Genomic DNA, 12,767 nt, shown 5'->3' with positions numbered 1-12,767 from the left:
TATGTTCTAGAATATCTTTTTGAAGATAAGCAGATTGAAAACAACTTGCATGTTGTCCATTTAAGTACTAAAATAGTTATATTCAATTATATCCCAAATCACTAAAATTTATCAGGTGTTCAGCAGAACAGGCTCTGTTCTACCCACTCCTCATGGGGCTTATTTAGTCCTGCTGCGAACTCTCCAACCCTACCAGACAACAGGCAGAGAAAAGAAAAGGGAGCTTGGAAGCTGTCTAGAAACACAAGCCATGGTTTAATAAAAATAAAGAGTGGTTTTATTGATAACATATAATTGCAGCTACATTAATATATATTATAAACTTTAAGGATTAGAAACCAATGACTTTATTCTTTACTGAGAATAATCTAGGGTACGGCCATATGTTCCGCGAATCTTACTTCAGCCCCACACAGTGGTCCTAGATCTATTTTTCACAAAATCAGGAAGTCACCATCCAAGCTTTGTATCAGGCCACACGTTTCATTAAGTAGAAATAAGACATTATGTTTTCTTCAGCAAATACCCCTTTTGTCACATCGTCCTATCTTCTCACATTTATCTTAATATACAAAGCTTAACTTTTCACCCCCAAGATAACGTGCACGTTGGAAAGTGCAAGTCAAGAGACAGCAGCAAAATGCTACTCTGCCCTTTGTATCCTGGATTTTTCATTTTTGCCCCAGATCCCGCTTTATCGTTAAAACTACATGAATCCCACAGTGTGATACTTTATCAGAAAAGTCTTTTTGTGTACACATTACCACAAAGATGGAAAACGTCAAACAGTCTGAGCAAGTGTTTGGCAGACCACAGAAAGGAAAGAGGACCGTGGGAAAAGAAAACGCTTTAGTGTTTTAGAGCTGAAGAGCTTGACGGGCGTCATTCAAATTTCTCATCCCCTTCTTCCACGTCCTTCAGGTTGAGCACTTCCAGAGAACCTTTGCCTTTTGTCTCCTTTTTTATGAGCTCATCGATTTCTCTGAAGCAGCCTGGGTCAATCAGACACACCTGAAACACGGAACACAGGTGCTCAGCAGGTGCAACGGAATGAACACAGCCCCCGCTTTCTCTCAGACACACAGCACGTTCCAGATGTCTCTACTGCTACCATCCTACAGTGCAAGAACGAAGACAGAGCACAGGGAAGCAGGCAGGGCTCTAGTCTAGCCTCGCTCTTTTAAATGCACACACAGGCCCCGCGACAGGCGTTAACCTCCCCGTCTGAGGTCGTCTCTGGACTCCACAGCCATCAAGTGAAGTGGCTGGAAGAGGAGAGCGTGGTTCTTTTGATACTACAGTTTAGCGCGAGGATTTACAGTCTGGCGAGAGCACCTCTATTTATCCACATCAGAAGGAGAAAAAGCAGCTTGAAGGCCTATTTAGAAATCACATGTGAAGTTCTGAAAAGACCGGAGAACTTCAGAATGTCAGATGTGTCCCTTCGCGTTTAGGGAGGAATGCCCAACAACAACCCCGGCCAGAGCTTGTTTATACTGGCGCCGGAGCCAAATCTCAGGGCCCGGGTTTGCAGACAACCGAATCTCTGCTGCGTCTGACACTGTGGGGCCAGGACCCAAAGACACCATGCTTTGCTGCGTCTTTAAAATGTTCTATGGGCAATGAGGCCAACTTTTCGTCTTATTTCCAATTTCCTCATAATAGAAGACTCACCGTAAAATATATTCTCTCGTCTAAACTGAGCATGGATTTAACCAGAAAAAACAAACCATCCCCCCACCCCCAAATCCCAGGTTGTGCTTAATTTAACTATAATTTCGTTTTAGTCTGACCTTGAGATTTTTACTTAACTCCAGGTAAGATGTTTCTGGAAATGTCTATTGTTCACACCTTTAAATGTCTGTGACACATTTATGACTAGAAAACAGATGATTCTGGTAACATGGATGCAAAAGAATAAGAATATTTTTATCTTACAATTTCTAACTGCTGACTGTAGTCTTCGCTTTCTATAACCTTGATTAGGGGCTTCAGCTTTTCTTTCAGCTTCTTCCCTTCATTCACTGGAAGAAGGAACCGAAGTCTCATGTGAGCACGTTCGATCTTCATCTTCTCCTTTAACTGCTTTATCACTTCCAAAGCCTGGCGAGACCAAATTGAAAATGTTGGCAATTTCTTTGCTACCTTTGCTGCATTACTTTGTAAGGTATTCAAGACAAAGCAGTTCCCATCCAGCCAAATTAGACGGTGGTTTTTAGATAGGACACAAAGAACATAAACACCCATAGAAAAGAGAAGATAAATTGGACTTGAAGATTACACACTTTTGGGTTTCAAAACACTATTGAGGAAGTGAAGACAGCCCATTAAATAGGTGAAAATATTAGTCAATGACACATTTGATGAGGTGCTAGTATCCAGAATATATACAGAACTCTTACAACTTGATAATGAAGAAACAAATAAAGAATGGCCAAAGAATCTAAATACTGATTTCTCCAAAGATGACCAAAGGTCAACGGGCACAAGAAAATATGCTGAAATCACTTGTTATTAGGGAAATGCAAGTCAAAACCAGACTAGTACACCCAGGATGGCTGTAATAAGAAAGGTGGATTAACAACAAATATCAAAGATGTGGAGAAATCGGAACCCTTGCACACTGATTGTGGAAATGTAAAATGCCTCAGCTATTTTGGAAAATGGTTTGGCAGTTCCTCAAAAGGTTAAATATAGTTACCATATGACCTAGTAATTCCATTCCTGAGTCCAGAGAAATGAAACACGTCCACACAAAAATTTGCAATGAATTTCAGAGCAGCATTATTCATGATAGCTAAAAAGTAGAAACAACACAAATACCCATCAACAGATGGATGAATCAACAGAATATGGTATTTCCATACAATGGGTTATTGTTGAGTCCCAAAAAGGAATAAAGCACTGATATGTACTACAACAGGTATGAACCTTCGAAGGGCCACATATTGTCTGATTCCATTTATAGATGTCCGGAAGAGAAAAGTCATAGACTTTCAGAAAACAAATTTGCTGAACAGCTGTGAGAAGGGTATATGAGGAGTGAGTGCTAATGGCCACAAGGTTTCTTCTGGGGGTGATGGAAACGTTCTCAAGTTAGGTAGTAGGGAAGGCTGCAAAAACTTTGTGAATATGCCACTGAATTGTTCACTGTAAAAAGATGACCTTGTATGTCATGTGAATTAGATAGAAATCAAAAAAATCTAAGATGTGGAGTTGAAAAGGATTCTTTAAAAATTCAAGTTTTATCTTTAAAGGTTTGACTTGGATAGGAAGATGAGAGCTGTAGTACATTTGTTTAGTTAAAAAAAATTCCATTACTTTTCCCTAAAACTCTCATCATTTCCTTCCTCCCTCCCCCTAACCTCCTACCTTACTGCTTCCAAGTAGTATCACTTTATTATCACAGACAGATCATTTTCAATGGTTTCTTCAGAGAAAATTGATTTTCATTTGGATACTTTTTGACATTAAAAATCACTTACCTGCTGTTTTGTACTTTTATTGGTTTTGACTGAATAGTGGATGTCCTTCATGGCTCTCTCTATAAGGATAACAGTGTACGGTCTCTTTGTTTCAGGGTTCACACACTTGTCGGCCACAATGGTTGCAATGTCCCTGAACATCTGTTCCAGCTGTGTATGCCGTTCTTTATCTGATACTTGAACCTCTCCTTTAGTCAAAATCTAAAAAAACCCCAGATTTAAATGTCTTTATTGCACATTATTTGTTAACTGACCACAAGAATAACTTGGGAGAGACAATTAAATTCCATCCTCTTCAGCTACTCACATATAGGTAATAAATTGAACTTTGCCTAAATGATATACACTGGATTATCTTGTGCTCTAAGATACTATTTATTTAGGTGGGGGAAGGGGAAAAGTCAATTTAGGCAAAGGTTGTAAATGGTGAAAGCCTTGAAAAGAAAATTTAATTTTAGGTATATTATGCTCAAAATATAAAAATGGACAAAAATAAGGTAATTTAGTAGAAAATTTAAGTTTTGGAGACTTTGACAAAATATATTCATGTCCTGCATTATTAAAAATGATGCCACACAAAAAGACTCCCCAAATAATCTGACTAAAACGAGCAGAGAACTCGAATAGACATTTTCTCAAGCAAGACATACAGATGGCCAACAGACACATGAAAAGATGCTGAACATCACTCCAACACCACTCATCATCAAAGGAATGCAAATCAAAGCACAATGAGTTTTCACCTCACCCCTATCAGAATGGCTAGAAATCAAAAAAAACAAGAAACCAACAAGTGTTGGAGAGGATGTGGAGAAAAAGGAACTCTCAGTGCCCTGTTGGTGGGAATGCAAACAGCCGCTGTGGAAGACAGTATAGAGGTTTCTCAAAAAAATAAAAATAGAACTACCATGTGATCTTGTAATTTCACCACTGGGTACTTACCCAAAGAAAATGGAAACACTGATTTGAAAAGATATTTGCACCCCAGTGTTTATTGCAGTATTCTTTTCAATAGCCATGATGCAACCTAAGTGTCCACTGATAGATGAATGGATAAAGAAATAGTATACATACACAATGGAATATTACTCAACCATAAAAAAGAATGAGATCTTGCCATTTACAATGACATGGATGGACCTAAATGGTATAACGCAAAGTGAAATAAGTCAGACAAAGAGTAATACCATATGATTTCACTCCTATTTGTAATTTAAGAAACAAATAAACAAACAAAAAAAGGGCACAAACAAAAAAAGACTCTTAACCATAGTGGTTGCCAGAGGGGAGGTGGGTAGGGAATGGGTGAAATAGATAAAGGGGATTAGGAGGTACAAACTTCCAGTTATAAAATAAGTCACAGAGATGAAAAAACAGCATATGGAATACAGTCAATAAGACTAATAACATTGCTTGGTGACAGGTGGTGACGACACTTATCATGGTAAGCACTAAATTACAGAATGCATACAAAAGAAGGCAAAGTGATGTGTATTGTTGAATCACTATGTTGTACATCTGAAACTAATTCTAACACTATTAATTATACGTCAATTAAAAAAGTGATGTTACTCAGGTCATGCCTAAAAAATAACGATTCAAGTTTAACATACGTTCAAGTACTTCTAATACATAGCTCTTAGAACTCACCTGCTTACAGATTTCTGTCTGGTCATCTGTTCCAAATGCACTGATCAGATCTTCCTTCTTTGCAACTTGACCTTTAGAAACATTTACAAACACTGAGTGGGTCTGTAGAACTTCATCAAGGTCTTTTTCCCTTGTGACAGCAGGAGAGAAAAGTCCTAAGTGAACACACTTGAAACTTGGAAATTCATTCACATTTAAATACAAGATGGTAGTGACATAATAGTAAGAAACAACAAATACTCAGCGAGAGGGAACATTTTCAAAACTCAGAACCGTATCTGTATTCCCACTTACTCACTGGAGAAAAACGTCACGGGATCATGTATGAAACACTGAGCTGTGGGGGCAGAGGGCGGCTGCTGCCAGGGAATTCCGATCCCTAGATGGCAGCAGCGAAGACACTACGCACTTCGGTGAAACTACAGGGCAAAGATCTGTGACATCAGGATGTGCTATAGCCACGGAAGTATTTGGAAGACGAGGTCTCCACCCTTTAACATTATTTTGGCAAAAGGGCCATATTTTGGGGATTTCTTGGCTGTGGCTTTCAGGACACCAACCAATTAAAACAAAACTCCAAACCAACAACCCAAACCACACCAATTCAACAAAAAGGGAATCCTGGATTTAGGCGCTAAACTCGGGAAAGACAGTGACTTTTCACGCTCACTGCAGGAATAAATTGTCCATTTCCTTCCCTGTCAAGACACCAGCTCGAACACTAGGGGCAGGCCGCCTCGGAGGCTACAAGCTCCGGCCAGAGCTCGGACGGAGAGGGTCACTCACACGCCGCTCCGCCAGCCAACGACTTTGTTCTTGTAGCAGGCGATTTCGAAGCGCTTCCCGGCGCGCTTCATCCGTACCACGGCCACATTGGTTAGGCGGATCTGGTTGGTGGGGGTGAAGATCGACATGGTGGCTGCTCACAGCCCTTCCCGGGTCTGGTGAATCAAGGCACACCCGTGCGGCCGGCCGGAGGGACCACCTGCGCCTCGCTGTAACGACCCGGCGGCGCGCGGCACGACCACTACCTACCCGGACCGCCGCCACAATACACCCAGTTGACTTATTGCGCAGGCGTCAGGTGTTGCGGAAACCGGGCGAGGAAAAGTGAGCAACGACGCCTGCGCATTGTGGCTTTTACGACATCGTTCGGCTCGCGACAAGAGAAGCGCTCTTCCTTGATGTAATTTACTTCCGCCAAGGAGCTCTGATTGGCTGGTGATGCTGATGTTTTAGCTACCGGCTGGAAACGTAGAGTCGGTCCCTCAGAGTTCCGCAGGTTTCGGGGTCGCGCCCTCAAACTTCTCTTACGGAAAAATTGTAAAATAAAAAACTTGAGAAAACAGTGTGATGAACCGCCATGAACCCATCGCCCTGCTTCAACGATTATCAACATTTTGCCATTCATGTTCCATTCTCCCTCTTCTTTTTGGTCAGAGTAGTTTAAAGCAAATTATAAGGTTTTAGCTTTACAGTCTGTATTCCTCACAGATGAACGCAACAAGATTAACCATTATTCCTTAATATCATCTACTAGCCAGCCCATAACCCAATTTCTCGAAATAATGCTTTTTCACAATCGGTGTGTTTGAAGTGAGGTCCAAAGGAGACACAGATTACGTCTGGTTGATGATACGCTTTTAATGTGCCCATCTTTCCCAGGTTTCTTTCCTATACCACCACGCCTGTTTTGACCCTGCTTCCCTCTAGACCCGCCCCTTGCACCTCTGAGCCAATCCGAGAGGAGCCGGGAGCGCTCGGGCTACCTAGCTTGGATCTCTAAGCGGGGCTTCTCTCTGGGCCCGCCCCTTCCCCCTCTGAACCAATCCGGACGGGCTGGCGAGTGGCATGGCTGCCCCCAGCTCTCCGGGCTCCGGGTATACTGGTAATGCTTCAAGATAGTTCTGGTCGTCTCCCGGTGTCCGAGCCAGGTTCTTCAGGTCTGTAGTCCTAGTCTATCGGGCTGCAGAGCCTGGGCTCTGAGGAGAATGGGTAAGCCGTCACCCTCCCCCCCCCCCACCGCCCCCCGACAGGCAAAATCGTGGAGGGGGAGGAGAGAGGGAACCGTTTTTCTCACTCTCTCCTGGCGGAGTGGCGTCCTCGAGGACCGTCCTTCAGAGGTTGTTGCACTTGTCAGCCCGGGACAGGAGCCATTGACAGCAAGGGAGGATTGATCCTTGCTTTTGACCTGGCTTTTGCCTCATGAGGTTAGGGGATGAGTTCAGAACTGTGCTTCTGACCTCAAGTAAAACGCATAGAGAACTGCCCACTTTCTTTACCCACGTGTTTGGTGGCTTTTGGTCTTTTCCAGGGTGGAGCAGCAACGGCAAAGCCCATGTTTGTTTTTTCCACGGTGGAGCAGCACCTGTAAACCCCAGAATTTAGGCTTCGCCTTTTGAAATTGCCTCCAGTTCAACATTTGAGGCCAGGTCCATTCATACGTCTTTCCAAAAAACGGGGTGTGAGATCCATTGCAAGTAACAGTGGGTCTTTAAAATAAAACTAGAGCAAAGAGAATAGTATTTTTTAAAGCTTTTCTTATGGAGTACTCAAAACACAGCAGAGTTAATTCCACGTAAAGGGTTTTGACTTTGTTCACTTCTCTTGCTTCCAAGTGCTATACCCAAATGAAGGTACAATTTTGTGTTTTTCTGAGTTAGCATCGTTACGGTAATTTTATCACATGACCACATGCAGTTGTATATTATTTTTATTAGAGTTGATTTTTTTTAGAATTCTTAGCCGGGTTGTTGACTATGAAGGTTGGTTTTATTTTATTTTTTATTTTATTTTTTAAATGGTTATTTTTGAGAGAGAGACAGAGACAGAGAGAGACAGCATGAGCAGGGGAGGAGCAGAGAGAGGGGGAGACACAAAATCCAAAGCAGGCTCTCCAGGTTCTGAGCTATTCAGCACAGAGCCCATTGCTGGGCTTGTGACAGCTTAGAGCCAGATGTGGGGCTCGAACTCATGGAGTATGAGGTCATGACCTGAGCTGAAGTCAGATGCTTAACTGAGCTACCCAGGCGCCCCTATTTTGTTTTTTATTCTTAAAATAAGGATGGGCAGCTTTGTATATGTAACTTTATGTAAAATTACATGTATGTATTGTTTTAAATTTAGATCCTTCTTTGGATACATGGGACTTCTCTTCACCTTTAATATCATTATGGATAAACAGGTTTTACATATATTTGGGCTTTGCCTTTGGCATTAGCCTTTGGATTTGTTTCCAGATTGTCATCAGGAAGCAGGTAAGTGGAGTTGGTTTTTATAGGAGAGAATTAAGGCATTAGATTTATAGAGAATTTAGAGTGCAGATTTTCTAAGGTTTTCAGAAAAGCTAAAAGGAACTTTTCAGTCACTTTTATGTTTGGTCTCTACACAGGTTTTTTTTTTTTTATGCCTAAAAATTTTATTCTCAGTTTTTAGAGACAAATTTATTATGAAATAAGTTATTTATGTTTTCTTTGATGGGCTGTGGATGTTTTACTCTTGAGATACAGGAAGAGTTCATAATGAAAAATTAAGCCTTCATAAGAAAAATCTATTTAGCACTTTTAAAGAGTAGTAGTCTTCTGTTTTCTTACCACTAATTAAGGATTGGAAAGTAAGTTCCTAGTCTTATTTCGATAAAGCACATTATGGATGAATGTATGTATAATTAGTTCTGTCCTGGAGGAATTGGGAATCTTTATAGCCTTAAGGATCGTAGGTCCAGCCTTTAAAGGACCTAATTATATCAAGGGATTAATATTTGAGGAGTACACCAGAAAGATTAAGAGAATAGTAAAATCGGTTATTGTCTGTGCTGTCATCACTACTGAAGTTGGGAAAAGACTCAAACTTGATGGATTTTGTGTAGTTGTTTATCTTCAAGGGCAAGAACTCAAAGGATAAATCTGTTCCAAAAGCAACTCGGGATTTGATGACAAATGGTTATATCTCTCTTCAAAAGAAGGACATCTTAGTGTCTGGAGTGAAGATTTTCTATGGTTCCCAGACTGGAACAGCGAAGGTGAGAACTTCATATGATATTTTTCTCTGGGTTTCTTGATCTTTTAGAAGATCGCTTAAAGGTATCCATTCACAGTGAACTGAATCGGTCTTCTAATTTTTTTTTTTTTCTTTTAAATCTTCTTTTTTCCCTTCCTCAGCATACCTTTTTCCTTCCCGGGGCATTGCGTGGGTTTTTAACCCTTGTGCCCAATTGGGCCCAATTCCAGCCCAATTCCAGTCTGATGGTCACTGTCCTGAGGGGTTTTGTGCTGAAGCTTGCTTCTGCCTCAGCAGAATGGAGAGTTCTAAGCCTATTACTGATGGCGGGTGCGGAAGTAGGGGATAGTGAAAAGAGCATGTCAGCAGTAGCGTCCAGTATGGGATGGGGCCCTGACTTTCACGACGTCACACATCTACTTAATAAAATGTGTTTTGATTTAATAGCGTTAAAAGTGTTAACAGTAGACATCGAATGCTGCTTAAAGTAGATACGTGCTGCGGATGTATTTGCTGTCGGCCTCTTTGTTATGAAGGTCACAGCTATTTAGTGCTTTTTAGGAAAAGATTCTAAGGCGAAGGTGAAAATGAAGTTAAAAAGTCAGTGTCAACTGATTTTTGTGGGGTACTAAAGAGGGTCGTACTGCCCTCTTGTGGATGTTTTGTAGAATAATATTTCTTCGCTTTTCAGAACTCCAGTGCCGGCTTTGTGCCACATCATAGTTGGTCACTTAACGTTAAGGGTTCAGCCTTAAGCAACAGAGGTGGGGAACCAGAAGAAATGTAAAAAAGGCATCTGAGCAGCCAAAACAAAGTCCTTTTGTGTTACTCATAAAAGATCTCAAAGCCTCTTTTTATGTGTGTTTTTAATTTTTTTAAAAGATCAGATTGACACTTGAAGACTGTAACAAATCCAGGTGTGTGGAGGGTTCATACTGAAAAGTACTTTCTAGTGAATCTCTTTTTAACTATTTCTTCTTTTTGATTCCTCTGATGGCTGTTTCTTTATGCTGTGTTTCTAGATTGATCAATGTTGGATAAAAGTTATTGACTTCTTGTATTAGTTAACACAGACTTTCCTCAAATATCAGTTGTTGGCCTCTTAGCTTAATGTCGTTGGCCATCTCATTGTTGATACGGGTTAGATGACCCTCCTAAAAGCTATGCCATCTGAATTTCTTTATTCTGCTTTCACATTTAATGGCTTCATATTTGCTGGGTGTAGATTAGTTTTTCCTTACAGCTTTGAAGGCATCACTTCATTGTCTTACCCCGGTCAGTGTTGTTGATGAAAAAGCTAGTCTCCTCATTCCTTTGTAGATGACTTGATTTTTATGTTTCCGGAAGCTTTTAGAGTCATGTCTTTGTCCTTGAGGTTTGGAACTTTTTTGAGATGGTGTCTAGGTTGGATCTTTTTTCAGCTGTTGTGCTGGACACTTGGGCTCTTTTGAAGATTTGTGAGCATTTCTGCTAATGTTTTTGGGCATATTTTTTCCCTTCCATTTTCTGTTTTTTTTTCTTTTTTTTTTTATTAAAAAAATTTTTTTTAATGTTCATTTTTGAGAGAGAGAGTGAGAGAGACGGAGATAGAGTGTGAACAGCAGAGGGGCAGAGAGAGAGGGAGACACAGGATCCGAAGCAGGCTCCAGGCTCTGAGCTGTCAGCATAGAGCCAGATGCGAGGCTCGAACTCACAAACCATGAGATCATGACCTGAGCCGAAGTTGGTCGCTTAACTGACTGAGCCACCTAGGCTTCCCATTTTTATTTTATTAAAAAAATTTTTTTTTAAACTGTTTTTTTTCTTTCTGTCATTTGTGTTGGCTGGATGTTAGAGCTTTTGGATAGCTTCTTTGTCTTAAATCTTTTCTCTTTTGTAACTCTTTTTCTTTCCACTTGGGGTTGTGGGATTTCAATTCCAAACCTTTTTGAATGTTTTATTTTGGTTCTTACGTTTTTAGTTGCAGAAACACCATTTTGTTCGTTTTTTTTTCTACCCCTCTCCCCAATTTTGTTCGTTTTTAAAACATGTTTATTTATTTTTGAGAGAGAGCTCGTGCACATGAGTGAGTGGGGAAGGGGCAGAGAGAGGGGGACAGAGGAGCCCAAGAAAGCTCCATGCTGACAGCAGAGAGTGTGATGTGGGGCACAAACTCAAGAACTGTGAGATTAGGACCTGAGCCAAGGTCAGACACTTTCTGACCTTGCCATTTTTCTTTCCTTCTGCTTGTTCTCATCAAATTCCTGGTGAACCATGGTTTTCTGTTCATTTTTAGACAGAATGATGGGCTAGCTGGTGTGGGTTTTCTCTGTTCTTGTGTGAACAGATGTGTGTTCTTTAATTATAAATTTTTCACCGGACGCTCTGTGCAGGGTGGGTCAGAGCATACCATGTGACCTATTGGCCCCATATCTCCCTCTAACTGCCATCTCAGATTTTTTTTTTTTTTAAGAGTAAAGCGCCTTGAAAATATCTGCCACTATCTCTAAATCTCCAATTTCCCTACTCCTGTTTTTCTTGGACCACTCTTGTCAGGCTTCTATGCCCTGACGTGTTCCCGGTGCTTTCCATATTGCTAATTAGTTCTCACCTTTCATCTTACTTGACATTCTTCTCTAGGTCATCCTCCTGCTTGGCCAGGGCTAGTCTTCCTTACTTATCATCTGCTAATTTCTCCTCTGCTTGACCTCTAAAGGTAGGAGTGTCCCAAGGCTCCGTCCTTGAGACCCTGTCTCTATTTGCACTCACTGTGCTCTCTAAGGGATCTTATTATCTAGACTGTGTTCTTGCCTCTAGATACAATTTGGCAGACTTTTTCTGTAAAGGGCAAGTCATTTTATTTTTTACGCTATGTATGTGTAGGTATTTAGGCTTTTAGTTTTTGTGGGCCAAACAGTTTTTGTTGCAGCTGCTCAGCTCTGCTGCCTTGGCGTGGATGCAGCCACAGACAATACGTAAATTAAGTGACATGACTGTATCCCTGTAACTTGCACCTGTAGAACCAAACGGAGGGCTGGATTTGACCTGCCGGCCTTTGTTTGTATGCGCTGAGGGCCTCTGAATTTATGGTTTTCATCTGAACTGTTCCCCTCAACTCCAGACTCCCATGTCCAGTTACCTATCTTAGATCTTTATGTGATGTCTAGTAGGCATCTCAGAATTCAGATGCTCAAACTGAACTCCCGAGTTTTTTGTCCAGACCTTTTTCACTTACACTCTTTACCAACTTCATCTTTCCAGTTGCCTAGCTCAAAGAAAACCTTTGGCTTCTCTCTTTTTCCTACTCCCCTCCCCCCGTGCAATTTGTCAGCAAATGCTGTTTGTTCTACTTCCACAATGGATCCAGGTGCCAGTCACTTCTCAGCACTGGGGTTCGGGGCACCCTCAGATTTTGTCTGGATCACTGCAGTCACGTCTCCTTCATTCAGTGCCGCTCGGCCCCTCCCTCGGCTTCAGGGCCCTCTCAGCTCCGCAGCCAGAGGGACTCTGAAAACTTAAGTGGAACCACATTCCCAGCAGTGACCTCCTCATTCACCTAGAGTAAGTGCCAAAGCCCTCACAGTGGCCAGGAAGCCCTCACGTCTGGTTTTCCATTATCTCTTTTACCTCATTTCCTTGGTCCCCCCCAGTCCC

The 12,767-nt window shown here is 41.5% G+C and overlaps 2 protein-coding genes across 2 annotated transcripts in view; one reads left to right on the top strand and one right to left on the bottom strand.

Moving 5' to 3' along the window:
• Window positions 1-254: 254 nt before the first annotated feature.
• Window positions 255-6,228, bottom strand: SBDS (SBDS ribosome maturation factor). Its single transcript, XM_047089342.1, has 5 exons — window positions 5,922-6,228; window positions 5,136-5,265; window positions 3,486-3,686; window positions 1,939-2,103; window positions 255-1,011 (listed from the first exon to the last, which is right to left on the bottom strand). The coding sequence occupies exons 1-5, from the start codon at window positions 6,047-6,049 to the stop codon at window positions 883-885; spliced, it is 753 nt and encodes a 250-aa protein (XP_046945298.1). The 5' UTR covers window positions 6,050-6,228; the 3' UTR covers window positions 255-882.
• Window positions 6,229-6,984: 756 nt separating this feature from the next.
• Window positions 6,985-12,767, top strand: part of LOC124519297 (S-adenosyl-L-methionine-dependent tRNA 4-demethylwyosine synthase TYW1) — a 213,882-nt gene continuing 208,099 nt past the window's right edge. The window contains exons 1-3 of the mRNA XM_047089449.1: window positions 6,985-7,130; window positions 8,262-8,392; window positions 9,004-9,156. Of these exons, the coding sequence (XP_046945405.1) occupies window positions 7,127-7,130; window positions 8,262-8,392; window positions 9,004-9,156 (288 nt within the window). The 5' untranslated portion in view covers window positions 6,985-7,126. The remainder of the gene's footprint in view (window positions 7,131-8,261; window positions 8,393-9,003; window positions 9,157-12,767) is intronic.

The sequence above is a fragment of the Lynx rufus genome, unplaced genomic scaffold (genome assembly GCF_022079265.1).
Source record: "Lynx rufus isolate CCGP_SWC_20201006 ecotype Redwood Valley unplaced genomic scaffold, mLynRuf1.p SCAF_27, whole genome shotgun sequence".
Classification (NCBI taxonomy): Eukaryota; Metazoa; Chordata; class Mammalia; order Carnivora; family Felidae; genus Lynx; species Lynx rufus.
Note: the sequence above shows the minus strand (reverse complement) of the source record. Positions and strands in the feature narration are given on the sequence as shown.

Excerpts from the sequence above, each read along its gene's own strand:
- SBDS (XM_047089342.1), bottom strand. The coding sequence starts at position 6,049 with ATGTCGATCTTCACCCCCACCAACCAGATCCGCCTAACCAATGTGGCC. Across the intron at positions 5,266-5,921 it reads GTTGGCTGGCGGAGCGGCGT|GGAAAAAGACCTTGATGAAG; the intron begins GTGAGTGACCCT and ends TGCTGTCACAAG. Across the intron at positions 3,687-5,135 it reads AGACAGAAATCTGTAAGCAG|ATTTTGACTAAAGGAGAGGT; the intron begins GTGAGTTCTAAG and ends GGGTTTTTTTAG.